This window comes from Mizuhopecten yessoensis, unplaced genomic scaffold, assembly GCF_002113885.1.
Source record: "Mizuhopecten yessoensis strain PY_sf001 unplaced genomic scaffold, ASM211388v2 scaffold10531, whole genome shotgun sequence".
Lineage (NCBI taxonomy): Eukaryota > Metazoa > Mollusca > Bivalvia > Pectinida > Pectinidae > Mizuhopecten > Mizuhopecten yessoensis.
Window position 1 is genome coordinate 316136 of NW_018408593.1, and position 23419 is coordinate 339554.

The 23419-nt window shown below is 37.4% G+C and overlaps 1 protein-coding gene and 1 long non-coding RNA gene across 2 annotated transcripts in view; one reads left to right on the plus strand and one right to left on the minus strand.

The window, feature by feature from the left end:
- Positions 1-450: 450 nt before the first annotated feature.
- LOC110460998 (secernin-3-like) lies at positions 451-22658 on the minus strand. Its single transcript, XM_021514257.1, has 6 exons — positions 22489-22658; positions 10489-10643; positions 7868-8055; positions 6173-6378; positions 5316-5549; positions 451-3549 (listed from the first exon to the last, which is right to left on the minus strand). Exons 2-6 carry the CDS (start codon positions 10630-10632, stop codon positions 3092-3094), a joined length of 1230 nt encoding a protein of 409 aa, XP_021369932.1. The 5' UTR covers positions 10633-10643; positions 22489-22658; the 3' UTR covers positions 451-3091.
- The window catches only part of LOC110461000, a 35898-nt gene continuing 16531 nt past the window's right edge, over positions 4053-23419 (plus strand). Inside the window, exons 1-3 of the long non-coding RNA XR_002464072.1 lie at positions 4053-4219; positions 5456-5556; positions 19918-20045. This is a non-coding gene — a long non-coding RNA (uncharacterized LOC110461000). The remainder of the gene's footprint in view (positions 4220-5455; positions 5557-19917; positions 20046-23419) is intronic.

The following is a 23419-nucleotide window of genomic DNA, read 5'->3' on the forward strand; positions in this document are numbered from 1 at the left end:
TATATCTTACCCTGAACCTATGCTTTCTAAAATCTCATTGCAAGTCCCAGGACCTATTTCTATATCGGATGTAAAGACCAGGGGAGATAACTCCCACAGGAACTTGTCATAGACAACACACTGTCATCGGGCTTCTTTTAGTTTGGCATCGAAGTTCTGCACATTTTTATGTTGGACACATTAAAAAGATTTGCATTCGCACTTCATGTACATTAGTATACCCATTAAAATGTTCCGCTGGGGTTGAATTTCTATCATAGCAATAATTGGGGTGGGGCAGGGATGGGATCATCCTTGATATCCAGGGGTTACGTTCACTTTCGCTCTATACACCCCTAGAATATGTAGTAGCGAAATTGAAGGCTCAGTGTGCGCCACCTTTGTAATCTTCAAAGGACAAGTATCAGCCTAGCGATTGGTCAGTTTCTTTTACCTGAGACCAATCAAATAGCTAGCTGCGTGCCTTAAATTTTGCTATGACATATTCCAGGGGTGTAGAGAGCGAAAGTGAGCGTAACCCCTGGATTTCTAGGATGGGATGGGATAGGGGGCATGATAATACATGTTCATTTTTTTTCAAGTAATCTTAAATCTTTCACAACAGTATTCTTTAAACTTTATACTCTCTCTACAGGAGTTATGGCCCCTCTTCTTAAAAGCACTGGTGTATGATAAAGCTAATTTCATGTTTAAAACTTTAATGTGCCAATCAACTTTAGGGGCAATAGAAATATCTATCAATTAGAACTGAAAAGTCAGTACGTGTGAATTAATCGCAATAAGTGGAAAATATCATGATAATTCACAATTTTACATCTCAGAAGTTAAACTTTAAAAAAGAAAATGTTTCTACAATAGTATATGCTATACAATCTAATGTATTTATTCCGAAATTATTGTCATTTGATTCACAAAGTTAAATCGATTTGCAAAATAAACAAAACAAGGAAAATTATTGTGATCCATTTTATAGTTCCCCACCAGTAAAAGGATAGAAACCTTTGATAAAGGTAAAATTTCTTGAGGACTAAAAGACTTATGTTTAGTGTGAAGAAATTTCTTCAAGGTATTGTAGAGAATGTATGGTTCAACCAAAGCCTTTAACAATGATATTAGTCAAAGGTCAAATACAGGTCACAGTGACCTACTTTTAGTATATGACACTTTGCCTCCCCTAAACGAGTCGCTGAATCAGAGTTGTTGATCCTAGAACTTAGACTTCAGTAGTTATGCTCCAAACAAACGTTTCACTGACACAGATCAGAGGTACACAAACATGTTTGTCACAAATTGAGTGGCTCATCAGCTCTTCAGTTATTGTTAAGGTATGTCCATTTATTACATTCATTTTACTTAAGCTTTCCTTCCCCTGGCACAACATTTAAGACATCAACATTATAAAAGTTTCATTTTTTCTTTACAAATTAAAGATTCTAGAGATGGGCGCCAGTCACACAATGATCTACTTTTAGTATGAAATATTGTTCCATATCAAAATGTACACATTTTATATTTTGTAATCTTAGATGAAATAGAACAGATAATACATAGTGTGGTAAAGCTGTTTACAAAAGGACAAAAACAGATTTGGTGCTTCTGGTAGGTACATTTCAAATATACGTTTCAATAGGGAAGATTGACTCAAAATAGCAAAGGTCACAGTGACCTACTTTCAGTAGGTTACACTCAAAAATTCTAAATATACATCCATACCAAACTTGATAGTCCTACATGGAATATTTAACAGGAGAAGGCCTAGGTATGACAATATGAAAGGACGGAAAATGTGCTATCCTTTAGTCCCCTCCAGTTTAACCGGTGGGGGACTACATTTGAAACCCTACAGCAAATACATAACATCTGTATAAGATTGTCCCCAAAATGTATACCAATATTAAATGGTCTCACCAAGCTAACAGAACAATAGATATAATCACCAATGGAATGTTTATGTACCATTTAACTACAATTAACTCATTCAACCCTGGAATTTCATAATGAACTATTCCAACCTTAGAACTGGAAGAGTTCAAATGTGTCTTCAGGGGTGAATGAGTTAACCTTGCTGTATAGTCAAACTCCGAAGAATGACGAAAAGGTAACTGGCAGTTATCAGAGTAGTTAATCTTAATTAAGATTTTCATACCATGAATATATTAATGTCCATGTATCCTATAAACAATTAACTCATTCACCCCTGAAATTTCATAATGAACTATTACCAACCTTTGATTTGGAAGAGTTCAAATGTGTCTTCAGGGGTAAATGAGTTAACCTCTTCACCACTGTAGACCAAAATGAACCCACCCAGATCAATTCATTGTAGAGTTTATTGAAGTTACATAGGGGTTAACGGGTTGACCTTTCCTAATGATGTCATTTTAAAGAACATAGCAAGGCATACACGTTTGGGTTTTGGAAGGAAAACAATCAAAATCGTAAAGTGTAAACTGTTTACCACAACACCTAGTGAGATCCAACACAATGGTTGGATTAAGTGGAATGTCAGAATAAACAGGTTTTATGTCAGATTAGAGAGGACGACAGAACACTCAGGGGTCATGATCAGATTATACAGGGTTTTTTCGCCTTTTAATTGGGATCCTCAATTATCTCTTACTCTTCCGAGGGCCATTGGACTCAATAGTGTCAGACACAACTCACTCAAAGTACTCGTTTGAAAACAGAAATTGCCGAACTGAACAACCTGTCTGAATCAGGTGTCAGAATCATCGACGTTCAGCACATCTGGATTAAATTACTTTAGTTTGTAAAGAGAAACAGTCGGGACTGTACAATGGGTCAAGCTAGGAGAGTGTAATCGACACCTCTGAGTTTGACTGCAGCAGGTTGTACCGAATATTATCATATGTGGTCATGTCATGAGGAAAAAAGCTTATTTCTCAACATTTAAAGCCAATGCAAGTACTGGAAACGAAGGCATTTTGATGCTCAATGATTAATGAAAACAAAATGGCATTAAACTCTGGAATTAAACCCTAATTGAAATTCCATCTCATTTGCAATCCAATTTTGACATGATAAAGCACAAACTTAAATTTCACAACTTTGCATGGTTTGTCTGAATCGTTCATCGGTAAAATTTGACCTCTGACTCAGCCACATCCTTGAAAAGGTCACGGGACTCATCTACCAAGTCTTTAGAAAAATTTTGTAAGTAATCCTGTATGTCGATCAAACACTGCCTCTCCAAGATCATCATGATTCCTCGAAGTTTTTCTCCGGGCGGGGTTTTGTCTTCCATCATTGTTCGTTTCTTTTGATGAGCATCGTACAATTTGTGATGTTTGTCAACAGACGGCGCCACTGTCACGTCGCCAATGTTGACATCCGGGCAGAAGATGAATGGTTTGAAGACGGAAACGGATGTGTTCGGAGTTCCGGTAAACCAATGACTATCGGGTGATTCTGACGCTGGGTCTGTTAACATCGAAACTTGACTTCCAACTGTTAAAATGTCGCCGGCAAAATTGATGCTGCCCTCTTCATCCCGAAGTATTTCTATCATATTCTCCAGTGTAAAGTTGCCTACCAAAAAAAATTCAGTGATGTAAAATTCATCAACAGATCAAATTGATACTTTGGTTTCATACATTTACATAGTTTGCTTCATCAGACTACAATTTTAGCTAAAAATGTTCACTATTTATAAAATTTGTCAATTAAAGCAATGACAAAACAAAGCCCCAATTTAAAAATTGGCTGTCAACCATAATCAGAAGTTTGAAAAAGACTTTTATAGACATTTTCAGTAAAATGTGTTGTCGTTTTTACACATTTAGGTGCAATGGATAAATCACAAGTTAGAACAAGCAAGTGTAAGCACTACCTGTCTATTAAAGGCCAGTGACAGGGTGATATTACTGGTTATCAAACACCAAACAAGTGACTTATTTTACTTCATCATCGCTATGTACCCCTGGTGAGCCCCAGACAGTGGGTTGGATATATATATATAACATGAATGGGACAGTGGGATCTTCTATAAATAGACCTAGCTAGAGCCTTTATTCACTTGTAAAATGCATTCACACTCACACCTGTCATGGGCCACTAATCATCAATGTAACAAAACACACACATTGGCAGAGTCAAGAGGTGTTCCGAATGAGATGCTTAATTAATTATTCAGAAAAACCTGAGGTGTTCCAAATAATTTTGATGACCAGTTCATACATAGCTGACACAGGTGTTCAAGGTAAGATGTGCATGTGTAAATGCAGGCATGATGAGCCGTGAGATGATTTGTTTATTCTAGTTTCCCCGGTCACATTTTCATACCCTGCAGAGCTCCTCTACAGTAACTTACAGGTAGTAGTATAGCCTCAAACACTAACTTTTACCCCACTTCTCCTCCCCGGGGGTGATATTCAATTTATGAATTTTATCCGGAACCTTACAGATACAGATACAGGAGCCACCATAACCGAGTTCTGAGTAACTGATACAGACGACCACAATGGCGCCTCAACATGATCATCTTCACTTTTGTGTCGTTATATTTCGGCATAATAAAATATTTAATGCCCTCATGTAGGGAAACACGAGTCTTTGTTTCACAGAAATTAATCATGTTTCACTCGTCAGGCTTCATCCTCATTAAACATGATTCATCCCAGAGAAACAAATAATCATGTTTCCCTACAACTATGGCAATAAATGTATAATGGATGATATGTCATTGAAAGTTTTTTCCGGAATATATACAACTTAGGACAGAAAAGTTCCAAGTAAAAATGCAGTTGGACGTTACTGGCCAGGTCAGTAGTATAGTGAATAGGGCTGCAACGATATATTGCGGTATTTTCAATATGGTACACAATATATTTTGTTGGAGGTTATATAAATTACGATACACCTATGATATTTCAAGATTTTGACATTTCTGAATTTAGTCTACTCATTATCTGTTCCAACATGGCAAGTGAAAGCTCCAGCTTGGTATGCACATCGAAAAGCAAAATATCTCTCTACATGTTACTCCACCGAGGCCAAAATGGCTTTAATGCAGATAATTAACTGTGTGAATCTTTTAAGTCATGCCCATTTTGGACCAAGTCTATTTCCAGTTGTAATATTGCCATTAAAAATTTGCAACATTTCTTTTCTCTTTGCATCTTCTGTTACTATATGTATCTTGATACGTATCGTAGCATCATGTTAACTCATTCACCCCTGAAATTTCACAATGAACTATTCCAACCTTTGATTTGGAAGAGTTCAAATGTGTGTTCAGGGAACAACGAGTTAATGTATCACTACAGCCCTTAAAGGTAAATAGGTCAATAACCTACCCTTGTCCACCACTTTTTCCATCAGTTCCTTCCCTCTTTTCACTCGGTTGCTTGGCAACTGGGTCTCTGCCAATGATAATCCAGTGAATTCGGCAGAAAATGCCTGAGTGAAATCTAATGCACCTTGTTCTGCCTTCCAGTATCCACCAGAGATGGCCGCCTCTGTGAGCCCCGGAGATGTTAGGTCTATTTCCGTGGAGATAGACAAGGCACTGGAGATGTTATGAATGCCAGCTGCAAGGTAAAGTCTATAAAATCAGGCCTTAGCCCATTCACCCCTAAAGTCACATTTGAACTTTACCAAATCAAAGACTGGGCAAGTCCAGTTTAGATACGTAGGGTGGAATGAGTTAAACAGATAGGACATGTGTTAAATCTAGTCAACTAACGGTTACACAGATGTTGTATCTAAAATATTTTTTCTTGGCTGTTATCAGATTTAACCACAGTGGAATCGATTTTTTTTTCTATATTCAACAACATGCCTGTGTACTGGATATAGTTACGATTCCACCAAGTGGTGTTCTACAATTCCTAACTCTTTACAATTCGGCCGCCCCGAGTTCCCAGTTCAGACGAATGACACTGTCCATAATGGAGACAAAGAGGTTGTCCATCAAAATATTGAAGGATGAACAAAGCAATCCAGATCCTGTAACCTGAGTTGATATAAAATTATAATATATGCAATAAATCAATCATTTACTGGGTACCTGATGTTATATTTATTTTAACTCATTCACCCCTGAAATTTCATAGTGAACTATTCCAACCTTTGAAATGGAAGAGTTAAAATGTGTATTCAGGGGTGCATGGGTTAATTAATCAAGTCATCAAAGCAGAAGGATGTTGCTTACATGTAAATTTCTTGGCGGCCCAGAACTGACCAGCAGTGTCCAGTACCCAAGCCTCAGTTGTGTCCACTACCAGGAAAGAGTTGTTGTACGTCCACTGGCCGAAGTTAACATCGTTGGTGTTTTGTCCACCCTGGCCGTGTTTCTCTAGTAGTGAGGTAATGACCTCCACTCCCTCCTTGGCAGACTTTGCCCTCTCCAGGGCCAGTCTGTAACAGTAACAAGGTTACAATCCAGAGTTCTGTCCCTTTATGTTAGAGAGTCCCAGAGTTCTGTCCCTTTATGTTAGAGAGTCCCAGAGTTCTGTCCCTTTATGTTAGAGAGTCCCAGAGTTCTGTCCCTTTATGTTAGAGAGTCCCAGAGTTCTGTCCCTTTATGTTAGAGAGTCCCAGAGTTCTGTCCCTTTATGTTAGAGAGTCCCAGAGTTCTGTCCCTTTATGTTAGAGAGTCCCAGAGTTCTGTCCCTTTATGTTAGAGAGTCCCAGAGTTCTGTCCCTTTATGTTAGAGAGTCCCAGAGTTCTGTCCCTTTATGTTAGAGAGTCCCAGAGTTCTGTCCCTTTATGTTAGAGAGTCCCAGAGTTCTGTCCCTTTATGTTAGAGAGTCCCATCACTTTTCTTTTGTATACAGGTCTTTAAAATTATTTTCCTGTTAATTTTGTTTTGTTTCCTCTTCACCCATATGAAGGCAATTATAAGTTAGTCATTTTTAGGGAATTGAAATATTTCAAAATTATTTCCAGTAATGCATCATGACCAATATAATACAACAGATTTCATGTTCCCCATAAGGTAATTGTACTGAAGAGGTCAGGGAATCGAAACCCGATGGCAGAGACGTTTTTGGAAAACAAAATATTATAATCACTTCTCTAGTTACACTGTTGCAGTAATAATTAAGCTAATCCTAACTACAATACTGACCAAGCAAAAGCAAAAGTGATCATTGAATGTTCAGAACGGACCATTTACAATAAACTTTTGACATTATATGCCCCATTCTATTTTAAAGTAATGGCAAGGTTGACATATGGAACTTTTTAAAGCCCTTTTGCACGTGTATCATCTTGTGAAATTTCAGAAGGCCTTCTGTAAGGGCCTTATCTGATGTATTTTTGACATTTTATATTCCTGGTTCTATTTTTAGCAAGTGACCTTGATATAGGAATTTTTTAAACCACTATTGCACATCTGCGTATAATCACAAAATATCATCATATGAAATTCTAGAAAGTTTGACCTTCTGTTAGGGCTTTATATGATGTATTTTTGACAGTATATTACCAATTATATTTTACATCTGCACATCACAGTGTATCACCATGTGAAATTTCAGAAATTTTGGCCATATGGATCATGAGATAATCTCCGGAAACAAAAGTGCTGACAGACAAACACTATGATTTGCGGGGCCCTAATAATAATCCTAACTGATTATAAAACAGTGTTGTACAGTCAGGGTTTAGGATGATTAGGTATTAACCCTTTCACCACTGTAGATAATAATGGAATTACCCAGATCAATCCATGGTAGAGTTTATTAAAGTTACATAGGGGTGAAAGGGTTAAAGACAATTAAGAAACCAATCTGTATGTACACCTATGAAATCATGCTGCATGGACCTTAAAGCCAGTTTTTGTCAATTGAAATAACATTTCATATTTAATTAAAATTATTAAACTAAAACAGTATTCATTACCTGACAAAGTCTACACCGATGAGTTTTTCCGCATGTTCTCCGAGGTGACAGAGTTTTGTCCACACAGAAGTACAGCCCACACATAGGCCTCTGTCGTTGGCGCCCATCTCCGCACCCCAGCACCACGAAGGCTTACTGAGGATGGCATTGTACGTCTCCTCTGCCTCGTCTATCTCCATAAACGTACACTACAATTACCAACAATTCAAACTTTATAGACAAACAATTTTAGGACTGAGTAACTCTGTATAAAACTTCTAATTTTATTGGTTTAAATATTTTCATTGCTTTTAATAATCCTGAAACAAATTTTCAGGGTTAAATTTTTCTTGATATGATTCAGTTGTCCTCAGTTAGTCTTTAAAAGACTAGAAAACATCTGTAAGACTTGAATACCTCCTTGAATTGACCCTGAGGCTGACCTATAAGTAGAGCAACAATGACCTTCACTTTGACAACCAGAAATATAAACTCATTCAAGGTTTTCTCATATTTGTATAATTTTTGATGAAAATCTTTTAAGAAATTAAGTTTGTAGAGCTATGGTAATGAACTTTTACGTAAAAGGGGGCAAAAGTAACAAGTCAGAGTTAAAAATATTTTCAGCATTCTTAATCAACAAGAAATGTTTGTTTCATTTCCTGTATAACACGAAATGTTAGTGGATATCCTATGTTAACAAACAGTAGACACGTATATCATTCAAATTCATTGTATTTATTTTCGTGGTTCAATAGCAACCACGAAAACCACCAATGTTTATACACAACGAACATTTCATGTTATACAGTATAATATTTGATGGTATCGGTGATGGGAGTGAACACCTGATAGGCGAACCCCAAATATCTCTTTGCTTAATTAGTCAACATAGCATAATACATATTTTTGAAATGTAAGAGCAAACATTTTCCTTTGGTGCTGCATTGGACAGGAACACTTACAGTTCAGCAGGTGACCTTGACCTTAGAAACTTTAACCTTATATTGCACAACTACATATCACAATGTATCACCATGTAAAACAGTGTTTTGGAATCAGAGATAAGGGCCGGCCCCTATTTAAACCCTTTTTTACAGTAACAGTGACCTTAACATTAGAAACATTTTAAACTCAAAAGATCGAAAAAATGTCTTTCAAATTCTAAGATAATGTCTATAAATCTCTGGAAACAAATGTGCTGATGGCTGAATGACTGACAGATGGGGGGACACTGTGGTTGCAATGGGGCACACACATCTCTGAAGCAGGGGCCGAAAATATAACAAAACATATAGATCAAGGTACAGGAGGTCATTTTAAATACTTTTACTTCAGATATGCAGATCATATCTGGTCTTGTTGTTGAATAGCTGGTGAAACAATGACCAGGTCAGGTAACTAGACAAAATATGGTCAGCTGACAAGTATGGGAGATGTAAACATGAATGTACATGGTAGCATATGTCTGAAATCATTATTGTTTAGATAGATCAACTGTTTATAAATAAATCCTATAAATGCACCCAAAATGACATCGTGACAGCAGACACGTAATTGATCTCGAACGTACCACACAACGCAACTACTCAAAGCTCCGACTAATGCGAGCTAACAGAGACATACATGAAAAGCTGAGTGTGCAGTGTTTGATTCAACGTCTGCTGTCGGTCGGAGATCAATATCATGGGTATGATCAAGTATAGCTTTACCTGTTAAGTCAGTATACAGGTAATCCGTCGACCGACTGTACATGTGCAGTCCATAGTTAAGAAGGTGTGTAATTTCTGCAGTTGATTGGATTCAAAAGGAATAAATCTTTCACCAGAATTTTTTTTTTATTTTCTCAAAGAGGCTAGAAAAATTGATATCAAATCAGCAAATTGACATTTTGGAAGCAATAAAATATTTTAATAGTGCATGAAACCATGGATGTAGCTGATATGGGGTGAAGAGGCAAACTAAACTGGGATGCAAAGGTAAAACTTTGAACAGGTCGAGGCCCTGGAAGGGAGGGGGGGTTAAAGTCCCCAGAAACTATAGAATTTTAAGCATGACAGTGCTGAAGGTCAGTAAGTTGCTAAAGATATCTCAAAAATAAATCCTGGGGAAGGGGGCAACAGCCATAGTGACCTCACTCAGGTTGTTCAGAAAAACCTGTCTAAGCTGACACCCTGTGTAATCTAACACACTTAAACCTTGACCAATGGGAAACCTACATATGAATACAAGAATTATCTGTTAAACACTTCTTAGGAAAGATAAATAACAAATCTGAACTTTCAAAATGCAAGATGGCTACCTGGCAGCCATCTTGATTTTCTGATCAGTCCCGAAATACAATGCACAACTATTGACCAAGGGAAACATACACATGAAATTTGCGAAAGACCTGTGAAGTACTTCCTGAGAAATTGCAATAACTTAAATCTTCAAAACATAAACTCTTCAAACCCAAATTGGCCTGCTTTACGTACACACGGACCACAGACCAATTTGGATGAGGGTGATTCGATCAGATCACAACCTGATGACAGTGGGCTAAACATGTAGAAAAATTTGAACTCTCCTTTGTTGGAGATACAAAATAAGAGTGCTGAAACTCTCTGCCTTATTGTATTGTTATTTTGATTATTACTGACCTTGACTTTGGAGCCGGGGGCATGTTGTGACCCAGTGCTGTACACCACCTCCTGAACCTCAGATGGAGGACGATCCGAGTTCTTTCCAAATATCACTGTTTTATTCTTCGTAACAGACGGGAAGGCCACAAATATGTCGGACATAGTGGTCACGTCTGAAAGTCAAAGAGGACGTGTTAAAATAGTTCTGTTGTAAATAAGAGTTTTATGGGTTCTCAATGTAGCAAAATACCTCATCAGGGATTGTGTTGAGATAACTTTCCCAACAATTCAGTGAGAGTGCTTTCTCATAATAATAAGGTTCTTATATATCGCTTCATCACAACTTAGTTCATTGGTCGTCTTAAAGCGGTTCACAAATTATTATCCATGAGTTATAGGGCCTTCGCAACCAGCCAATGTCTTTCTAAACTCACTGGGGAGCATACAGCCGGTGCTGCCATTTTGACGCTCACAGCTAGCATTCAACAATTTAAGCACTGCCCAACCACGTACTCATTTACAGCTGAGTAGACTGGAACAAGCGGAGTAAAGTATCTTGCTCAAAGATACAACACAGTGTCGTGATGTGACTCAAACCCTCAACCCTTCGGTCATGAGCCCGGCGTACTACCACTTAACAACTGTGCCTCCATACCTCTTCCTATTACTTCATCAAAAAAAACCAAAATGGAAAATCAAAAGTAAGGTAAAATGCATCCCATTTAAAACTTACCAGTAAAGTTAGAGTACTATTGGTTTGGTTTGGTTTATTTAACGTCCTAACAGCTAAGGTAATTTAAGAATGTGACTCCATGTATGTAATGCATGTGTGTACATTGTATGTGTGCCAGAGGCAGGGTATTTTGGTGTTTATGCCTCCTTGCAAAAGCGTGGATCTGATGCAGACTTTATAGTGCTACCTCCCTGAAATACCACGCCAAAGGCACCTACTGTAGCAAAGTATTTCACCCAGTCACATTAAACTGACAACGGGATAAAAATAGAAAATAAAGCAACTGAAAGGAGTTTTTGTGGCTCAGAGTTACTTCCCTTGACAAGGAATTCCTATTTCATTTTGATAGTGTGGATGAATAATCCTGAATACCAAATTTTTTAATGTGTATATATATAGGACTGGCAGTATATTAGCCCTGAGTTTGTTCATTTTTGTTTTCAACTATCCAGTACTCATATTTTACAAACAACTGTAATTCTGTAAAAAGCATCACTAGATGTGATTTCTATAACATATGTAGAAAATTATTTTAGCAAATGTGAAATATACCAGAAAAGATTAAAAAAAGAAGGTATCCTTTATGTTAACAGTGTGCTTTGCCTAGTAATAAGGTGGTCTCTTGTCAGCATTTTTGATATGTACAGTGCACAGGGTGGTTTTATTTACATAATGACCAGTTTTATGTGTGTGACAGGTTGTGGGGCCTTTGTAAAGAACTCGCACCCTAAAAACCTTTATTCGGACAGATTTAAATAATTTTTCAATTGAACTTATTGTAGTGTCTAATGAATTTTCATAAAACTTTTAAGATAATTTGTCAATTTGTTAAGTTATCTTTGACAAATAAATACATGTTCATGTTGTTTTAAGTAAACATTAATGAGAAATAGTATTAATACAGAATTGTTTTTATTAATCTGCTATAAATTATACAGGAGCAGCATTTTTGGCTCACAGCATTTACATTTTCATGCACATCCAGAAAACTCAACTCAAACCCAGGGCTTCACAGATTTACCCCACTCCCCACATATTTACGAAGCCCATTTAAATGAAACAGTGGCTGAGATATGTTGCAGAAACTTGTATAACACTATATTTTAGTAATTGGGGTCAAGGTCAATGGTGAAACTGAGGTCAATGTGACCTCATTTTAAGGTGCAACACACTGCCATCCTGTGATGTACCCTTAATACAGTGTTTGATGCCCATTTTGAAAAAGAGGCTGAGATAAGCGCCGGAAGCCATTATTTTAGTACTTGAGGTACAGGATAAAAGTCAAATCAAGGTTACAGTGACCACATTTTAGGATGCGTCGCATAGCCTACCAATGATGTACATATATACAAACTTTGATGCCCATGCATTCATGTTACAGTAGCAGAGAAGTGCTCAAGAAAGCACTGTGAGTCAGGTCAGACGGAGGGATGCACACACACACGGACAAAGAGAATAATACATGCATATATAACTTCACTTTAGTTGAGCAGGAGTAAAAAAAAGAAGCAAAAAAACCACAAGTAATCTATCAAGCCAATATAGATTTTAATTTTTATAATGTCATGAGTCCACCATAATGGAGGTAAAGCATAACATCAATCTAAATGTATTACATGTATTACCTGTGATGGATCTCCAGACCAATCAGTGTGAAAGGAGTGGGAGGGATCATTGGTAGAGGGGTGGGCGTTTGTTACAAATTGCTTAGGGTGGTCGGGGGAATATTGAATACAAAGCAATTTATAAGGATAAAAACAGCTACACGTGTATGAAAATTAGAAAATGACTTTTTAAAAACAAATGAGCCTGATATTTCTCAATTTTACTGTCTGTTGACATGGCAACTGTCTGAAGCATCGGTGCTGTTATGTTCACCATGGAAACAAAACCCTCAGAGACAGAAAACATCCAGCAAATCTGTGGGATATTACCAGGTATACTATGTTTTTCCGCACAGTATTAAAAACTTTTTTCAAAAACTGTGGTGTCTTGTTTTCAACTATTCTACCAGGATCAAATTTCCTCTGCCTTACTTAGCTAGACAAGCAACTCCAATTTTTTTGTATTTTTTTTTGGTTTTAAATTGATAAAATACAGTGACATAACATGAGTCACACGTAAAAAATGATTAATTTCGTCGTCATTAAGTCGTCATTTCATCCATGCTTAAAAATAACAATGCCCAGAGGGCTGCACCGAGCACATTGGCCACTATCTGGTGTATGCTTAGCCTACAGTAAACAGAATAGATAAGCTGAACCAGTTACAGGTTTGTCAAGCTTGTTTCCTTTTACAGTGTTAAATGAAGAACTCTGTACTTCTGATCGAGAATTTATATACCAAGCTGTTACGCTTATAACATATTTTATGCATACAAACTTGAAAGTAGGTCAAGGTAATTTTTATTTTAGATAAAAAAAAGGTCCATTTTCAGGTAACTTCTGGTCAAAAATCATTACCCTGGGCCTTCGGAAGCTGTAAAAAGAAAAAACAAAGACAGACAGACAGACAGACAGATAGTCAGACAGACAGACAACAGATGATGTACATGGTACATAACATACTATAACTATATAAGCTCACAGGCACTTCAGGCCAAGCAAGCTAAACAAGAGGCCTAGAGGGCCTGTATCGCTCACCTGGATATCTTAGCAATCATGACAAAATATTCTCCAAATGAGATCCAAGGGAATATGCCAGACCCCAAGGCCAATCTTTGTAGCATATCTAGATTTTTCATGCCTAGCAATTTATGTATGATTATGGGGTGGGGATCTCAACTGTTTCCAAGCTGTGACTCATAACTAGGTCCCTAGGATCAATTCTAATATCATGACTGCATTCGTCTCTTTTTGCCCAGTATTTGTATTTATAGTTTTGGGGTGGGGATCTCAATCTTTTCAAAGTTATGACCCAGAGGTTAAGTCTGCAAGGGTGGGGTAGACCCTGGGGTCAATTCTAATATCATGACTGCATTCGTCTCTTTATGCCCAACAATTGTATACATAGTTTTCATTTGTACAATTTTGAATCCCTGCCTCCCATGAATGCTTCCGACCAAATATGATCGATATCCATGGCATAGTTCTACAGAAGAAGTCGTTTGTAGCAATATAGCCAATTTGCCCCATTTTGGCCCCGCCCCTCAGCCCCCCGGGGGGTCAGCCCCACCATTTGTACAAATTTGAATCCCCACCACCTAGGGATGCTTCCAGTCAAATATGGCTGATATACATCTCTTAGTTCCAGAGAAGAAGTCGCTTAAAGCAATAAAGCCAAATTGCCCCCTTTTGGCCCTGCCTCTCAGCCGCCTGGGGGGTCAGCCCCACCATTTGTACAAATTTGAATCCCCACCACATAGGGATGCTTCCAGTCAAGTTTAGTTAAATTCATTCCAATTGATCGTTAAGAAGAAGAAGTCATTTAAAGATATTGTTGACATACGGATGGTCGCCACGGTATGGCATAAGCTCTGCACCTCGGTCCTTCGGACCAGGTGAGCTAAAAAATGTTGAACAAAGAAAATGTACTTCCAATCACATTTGTGATTGATTTATCTTGGTTGTTGAAATCGGTTATTGCAGTATATTTCTAAAATTTTAAAATTCATAACAGATTCTAAACACAAGAGATTTAAGTTTTAAATTATTTAAAAAAAATAACAACCTTAAGCTCACTATACTTTGATCAATTTTGTTGTCGGTGATTAAACGGACATCATTATCAATGTATGACCTATAGCTCGGGTAAAATGAACATTGTACCTCATTAGCTTAGGTGTAATCAAGCTTAAGGGTGGGACATTATCCTGTAGCGATAAATATAGTACTGTACCATATTTTATCAATAAATGGGACCCAGTGCAAGCTAGATCACTCGCAAGATCATCCTGCCATGCTCTTTATGAATGCTTTATACTAATAAAATCAAATTGGTATCATACACTGATTGTAAATAGTAGGGTTGTCACAATACGCCAACAGTATATCACAATATATTGCAATACAGAATGAATATATTGCGATACGTATCCCTATATACTGTCATAGGAAGGATGTGCTTAATTTTATAATTATCATATAATATGGATTACATAGATTTAAGATTTTTGTCAAACAAACCATCGATTACAAAATTTGAACTAATTCCCACCACTATTAAAAGCCTGTTTTATGCTAATTTGCAATGTTAAAACACCAAGCAGAATGAGATACATCAAAATGTTCATCTCTGTTTTGTGGTACAATACGATATACCTGTGTATTGCGATATACCTGTTTTCCGATATATTGTGACAGCCCTAGTAAATAGACATTTAAACCAAGTGAGTCCTTCAGGATCCCTGTCCCGCTGCAGGCAAAACACTAAAAAACTCCAATGAAGATTCTCATAAATATCTTATTATTCCCCCTTAATATGACATTTCAGATAAAGTACTGCTGATACGGTATCTCAGTTGGTTAAAGTGACTGTATCATGATCAGAGGTCCAAGGATCTGGCCTGTTCCATTTTCAGTCACAGCGACTGTTTGGATCCTTTTTCAAATGATTTTTGGTTATTTCATCCCATTCATTTTCCCTTTAGGTATACAGATCCTTAAAGGGTTGATGGTTCTTAAAGCTTCTCTAGACATTTTGTCGAAGGGAAATTATGTATATGTACAAATACATATTCTTAAATAATATGTGGACTGGATGGATCACCAATGACAAGGAAGCTGGGACTGCTTTCGCCATGAAATTTTCCTTTTATGTGCCTAACTAAATTCCTTTTTTAGAAGAAGGTATAGGGTCCCATTTGTCTATGGGGTCAAAAAGAATTTGTTGATGGTAAATCGGGTGAAACTGGAATGGGTGAATTACTGGTGATCAGTTAGCTGTGTTTGTTTTAGATACTGTATAGAGTTTGGAGGCCTCAGTTATCTTGTTGTGGTCAATGTACTTTCCACTTCTTGTTACACATATATCTATGTCTGTTTGTAAAACTGTACATATATATTCCACTTGTAATATTGTTTTTTTTTTAATTTTGAGACTGAAAAAAGTATCCAAAAGATTTTTTGATTTCTTTTTTTTTTTAAATATTTCAGAAAAAAATGAGACTTACTACTACCTTCCTGAATTATTTTCCTGATTAAAACTATTAAATCTGAAAAAGCGTTACGCTGGACACAGATCTATTGTCCTAACCTCCCGACAAACTTTGAGTATCAACAAGAGGCCCAATGGGCCTGCATCGCTCACCTGGTATTAATCTCACACTTATAATCTTAAAAGTGGACTAAAATACATCTACAGGCAGAATATCAGTGTTTGATTCATAAGAACCTATTAAAAGATTTAAACATATGACGCCTGTGACCTTGAATGTTGAACAAGGACATCAGGTTGAGAGTGGATCAAGGTCATTCATTTGAACAAACTTGGTAGTCCTTCATCCCAGCATGCTACAGGCCTAATTTCAGTACCCTGGGCCTTTTGGTTATTGAGAAGTTGTTTGAAGATTTTAAAACATTTGACCCCTTTGCCCTTGAAAGTTGGTCAAGGTCATACATTTTAACAAACTTGGTAACCCTTTATCCCAGCATGCTACATGCCCAATATCAGTACCCTGGACCTTTTGGTTATTGAGAAGAAGTTGCTTGAAGATTTTACAACATTTGACCCCTGTGACCTTGAATATAATTGAAGGTCATTCATCTGAACAAACTTGGTAGCCCTTCATCCCAGCATGCTACAGGCCTAATTTCAGTACCCTGGGCCTTTTGGTTATTGATAAGAAGTTGTTTGAAGATTTTAAAACATTTGACCCCTTTGACCTTGAAAGTTGGTCAAGGTCATTCAGTTGAACAAACTTGATAGTACTTCTTCCCAGCATGCTACATGCCCAATATCAGTGCCCTGGACCTTTTGGTTATTGAGAAGAAGTTGCTTGAAGATTTTACAACATTTGACCCCTGTGACCTTGAATATAATTTAAGGTCATTCATTTGAACAAACTTGGTAGCCCTTCACCAAAGCATGCTACTGTCCAAATAACACCTCCCTAGACAGTTTGGTTATCGAGAAGAAGATGTTTAAAGTTTTTAACATATTTGACCCCTGTGACCTTGAAAATGGGTGAAGGTCATTAATTTTAACAAACTTTGTAGCCCTTCATCCCGGTTTGCTTCTGGCCAAATATCATCACCCTAGGCCTTTTGGTTATTAAGGGGAAGTCGTTTTAAGTAAAATATTGACGCCGGATGCCGGACGGACCGACGGACGACGGACGCCGCACCACGGCATAAGCCCACTTGGCACTTCGTGCCAGGTGAGCTAAAAACTAACAAAGGGCCATAACTTTGCATTACAGAAGAGCATTAGACTCAATTTTAGTATGCAACACTCATCCATCCCAAGATGTTATCACATACAAAATTTGACAATTGTAGATGATAGGTTAAGTCAGATATGACCTGTACCACATGACACTGAACAAAGGGCAATAACTCTGTATAACTTTCGGCACATAACCCTATTTCAGTATGTGATATTCTGCCACCTTAAGCCTTGAGGTGCTTACGTACACAAAGTAGCAATCCATTGTAGGTTACAGTGTAAATGAGATATGCCCTGGATAAAGTGATATATTGATAAACTGGTGGATTAACCAACGGATGGAGTGCAAACCAATAATCCATTTCTGTAGTACCAGTCCACGACTGATGACCTGGTCGTCGTGCATCATTATTGTAAATGCTGTGCACAAATTAAGGAAATTTTCCAATTATGTCTTGTGAATGCATATAGTTAAATGAGGTGAAAGTTGTAAATATTTTGCTCACATCCTCTTCTTCACTTATCATAATAGCAGAATAGACTGCGCTGCAATGTAAAATTGTCAGGATTATTTGCATAAACGTTGGAAGGAGTCGTCAGCAAAATTGCATGGACAACAGAATAAAGTTACCTGACAAACACCAGTTAAATCGCCATTCACTTTTCAAACATCTAGAATAGACGGAGACTTTTCCAACATCTGTTATAGATTTTCTATCTCCAGTATTGTAAATAAGTATACTGTAAATAGGAAATCTGTTTGAACTTGTTTTCTATGGTTATACAAACGTAAGTTAAGTAGTTGCAATTTAGACGAGAATCCCAGGGTCATTAGTGGGCTATTAGCTCTATTATAAAAACACTAATGATCCGTAGTTAAAGACTACTTCTCATGCAGTGCCTATTGTGAAGGACCTAGGGAGTATAGCCATAGTCTATAAGGAAGTTATAGGTCATTGACCTTGACCTTGGAAGAATTCATCAGGTAATGAACAGGACACAGTATGAAGGGCAAAGTACTGTAAACTGATTTTTAGGTCAAAATGTGAAGGTCAAATTACTATATAACAATTATCAGGTCACTGTGTGAAGGTCAAATGACTTTATACTATTTTAAAATCACCAAGTCAAAGCTTGAAGGTCAACCTAATGTGTATCATAATCCCCAAACCACATTATGAAGGTCAACCTGCCTTGTATTTTATCACTAGGTCACATGTACCACGAGCCTCCACCACTTGGTCGCTGGTTCGAGACCTACGTGGGGCAGTTGCCAGGTAGGTTTTTCTCCGGTAACTCCGGCTTTCCTCCACCACCAAAACCTGGCACGTCCTTAAATGACCATTATAAGCAGCTGTTCATAGGACATAAAACACAAACAAACCAAACCAAAAGCATTTCAATAATAAGACCACAAGGAAGGGGAGACAACTTTTATACTATCACAGGTAATGAGCTGTAAGATTGTGTCTGTCATTAAACACAATAAATTGTACAAGCATAGATATCTAAACAGGTTGTGAATATTCTATCCTGTTTCATAACATTTTTGATGCTGATCTGTAAACGTCAGTTACTGGTCTTGAGCCAGGCATCTGATTCATGAATATTCTGATTGTCTGTAGTTATTTTCATAACTGCCAGTGGTGATTGTTGAACAGGCAATGCAAAGCTTTAAACAAGATCGTACACAGGCTGCATAATACTTTGGTTGTACAACAACCCTGTACACATTAAATGCACTTTTGGAAATTAGCATCAAGAGATATTTTTCCTACACCTAAAGATAAGCAAATTTTTAATACTATCACAGGTATTGAGCTGTAAGGTTGCGTCTGTCATTAAACACAATAAATTGTACATGCATAGAGATCTAAACAGGTTGTGAATATTCTATCCCATTTCATAACATTTTTGATGCTGATCTGTAAACGTCAGTTACTGGTCTTGAGCCAGGCATCTGATTCATGAATATTCTGATTGTCTGTAGTTATTTCCATAACTGCCAGTGGTGATTGTTGAACAGGCAATGCAAAGCTTTAAACAAGATCGTACACAGGCTGCATAATACTTTGGTTGTACAACAACCCTGTACACATTAAATGCACTTTTGGAAATTTGCATCAAGAGATATTTTTCCTACACCTAAAGATAAGCAAATTTTAATAGATTTATTACAAAGTTGCATGTCAAGAACTCTTATATCGGCAAAAGGGTTCTAATACAATTTATCGTCATATTTATAAGAAAATAAATGCCTGCAGATATTGGTTTAAAATTACTGTTTGAGAACTTCTTTAATACAATGAATCATCTTGCAAGGAAATACTATATTGGTTTAACTTATATATCGCTGATAAATTCCATTAATCGAACATTTACCTTTTCAGGTCCGAAATCAACCGTAATTGTCCTACTATCAACCTGGGGACTAAAACCATAAACTGAAGCAGGCTATGTTATCCTATCACAGGACAAAAAGGAACATTTCTGGCTTGGAGTTGCTTCCCTTTTCAAGGTATGCATCTTTTTTTTTTATATTGTGTATTTATAATTCCTGGACAGCAACAACGGTTGAGTTTTAATTCCTGTGGTGTTTTTTTTTGGTTTTTTGTTTACTAATACTCTGTAAAATGCATCACAATATGGAAGTATATATGTAAAACTTCTGTACAAGAGTTCTTAAACAAATTTTTCATGATGGTGACATCGGTAATAAGTGATAGTTACCTTCAGCCTTATGTTTCCTAAATCTTAAGGGTCTTCTGGTCCCCAATTTGTTAAAAACATCAGAAAAAGGGTTTGAACATAAATATCAATGTTTTGAGATTACTGTCTGGGAATAATGTTTAGGTATTGATATTACTAAACGGTTTGGTGGCTCCCTGCAGTGAGAGCTGAATTCAAGATACATCTCTCAAAAGCAAACTTGTGAGAAGACTCTTGAACAGCTTGGAATAAACTCTCATTGTGTTATGAGAAACTATAAGCCAGTCCGGAATACTCAATTTTATGTGCCTACACGGTGTCCTAAAAAACTTTTACAAGCCTTAACAAGATGTCCTCAAAAGACTTGCCTATGCCAACAGGATGTCCTAAAAGACTAGTAGTTTCATGTGCAAACAATGTTTTCTAGTGGGGCAGGTTTTAATTGTACACTAAGAATTACGGTCAGCTTCTAGCTTAGAGCTAGAGGATATTTCCCTTTAGCTCATGATCAGCAGTAGTGTCCCGCTAGGAACATGGAGATCGAGGGTTTGATCCCCGGTGGAAGCACACTTTCATCTTTCCTGTTACAAATGGTGTCCGTGGCCCTCCCTGTATAGTGACAGGGAATTAGAACCTGGGTTGTGGTGTTCGAGGGCGAACACATTTAAAAAGGGGGGAGTAGTGTGGCAGATTTTAATTGTACATAGGATTACGGTCGCCTTCTAGCTTCGAGCTAGAGGGAATTTCCCTTTAGCTCATAATCATCAGTAGAGCGTCCGACAAGGAACCTGGAGATCGAGGGTTCAATCCCTGGTGGAAGCATACTTTTCTCTTTCCTGTTACTCTAGAAAGACAAAGACAGTACACAGATCTCCAAAGGAGGACGCTGATTGAGAAATATGAGGATGTTGTTATCTATAAGAATATGAAATATCTTAGGGCTTGATTACTTATTTTATTTGGAACCTGACTTGAGGCCAAGAAATAAATTGTTTGTTTCTTGGTACTTTAACTTTTTGTGTCTATACCCTTAACTTTTATTGACAAATTTCTAGGAAGCATTGTTTTTGACAAAATCCCTCTCATGTATAAATACCTTCTAAAAAATGAAAAATATCATTTACAACTAATACAGGTACCTCCCTACCTATCTACCATATTTTGTTCAGACATTGAACAGGGAACAAACATGTTTTTTGTTTGACATGATATGAAGATGTAGAAAGGGGTGTCAGCTATACTGACCAAGATGTTGGGAGGGCTATGATTTTACTTGAGATGATATAAGGCTATAGACAGTTGAAAGGTGCTGCCTGCCAATGAGAGGTAGAAAATGTTAATGGTTAAATTGGAAATAGGTAGGGAAACTGATAGGTATACTATATAATGTATATCACTTCATGTATCTTCCAAAAATGACATGTTATATATAGCTTCTTGTGGATATGTGCTGTTCTAAATTTAGCAGACGATCAGCTGACCACTGAAACTCTCCCAATAGGTATGATCCATTTTTATAAATAGGCTACAATTATCTAAAATTATAGCAGGTGTGTAAGACATTTCTGTCAAGTGTAATTTTTGTTCAAATCTTTTTTTTTGCACCAGCAAGTTACTAGCATGTTAAACACAACAGCACTTGACAGGTCATTATTCATACATGTAAGGCCACACACTGTTCTACGCAACATAATACACACATATGTTTGATGGTTTGTAATCAAATTGGTATCTATAACGAGAGCTGAACATGTTTGTGTGTTAGCTGGCTTTAGTCTGTGCGTGTTGGGGAGGTATGTTTAGTTTAATTTGTCGACAATCATGTAATGTCTGTGTATTAATTCCTGAACCCCTCCCCTGGTTAGCTGCCAAGCTCGAACGAGTCATTTTATTGATTATTTTCTGCCTGTTCCTTCAATATAAAAATACCGATATGTCAGGACGTCTGTTTTATGTACAAACTAGGGTTTGCATATAAACAAATTAAGAGCAGGTACATTGTATAATCTCGACTACATACAATTATAATTAGCGTCAAAATTAGTGCTAGTGGCATAACGGAAGTATGTACAGCAAGCACAGGGCATGTAACTGGAATTCATTGAACAAAACGTACATGCACACATGTGTCTGCACACGCACGGCATACCACGGTAATATCTACAAAAAAAATCGACAATTACAAGTTCACATCGTTTGCCTTTTTACAACCTTTTGTCCAGCAAACATCTAATTTGGTAAAATATACATACCTGGGGAAAGCGCGAGGAGGATGTACGTTAGATCACCAGATGGGTCTTAGCCACACGTACAGCTGTGAGAAATTCTGACAGTCGAAGTATTACATCAGCATCCACTGCTCATGCGCAATAAAAGTCAATACTCCGCACGGGACGCTGACGTTTTCTGTTCCAGACGATGCTGTCGTTTCCTAGTCAGTGTTACCCCCTACACTCCCGCCCAACTCCAATTCAGTAACTATTTTTGAAATTTATGTATTAAAGCGAACTTGTCCAAACTGACTATCTCTGTCGCCCTTAATTGTTAGGGTTTGGTTTACTTTTGTTTAACGTTCTTTTAACAGCTAAGGTCATTTAAGGACGTGCCTCCATGTGTGTAGTGTATATGCGTGCTTGTGTGTGTGTATGTGGGAGACAGGGTATGTTGTTGTGCTTGCCGTAGCGCGGATCTGATGCCGACTCTATAGTGCTATCTCACTAAAAATAACATGCCTAAATTAAAGCACCCAGCACAGCATTCCGCCCGCTCACATTATACTGACAACGGGTGAACCAGTTGTTGCCATTCTTTATGAATTTAGTAGAAAGGCGAATCCAGCCCTCGAAATACTTTTATAAAATGCAATATTTCACATTGCATGTGGGGTAATTTCAAATACGAGATAGTGTGAATTTTTACCGTAGAATATACAAACTCAGTATTGTCGTTCCCACATTAGTTTAATTCCACGAAACCCGAACTGCTTTGCAATTGATTAAAAGCTTTTTTTAATTAATTGACTATTATGAATATATGTGTAAACTAGTTCGAAATGCGACAGAAAACCTCACCCGTCCCTAAAGACCACGACATTATCACTAATTAACTCCAGAAGACTTCTGATTGCTGATGACCTCAAGCGAGGGTATCCGACGATGATGACCTCAAGCGAGGGTATCCGGC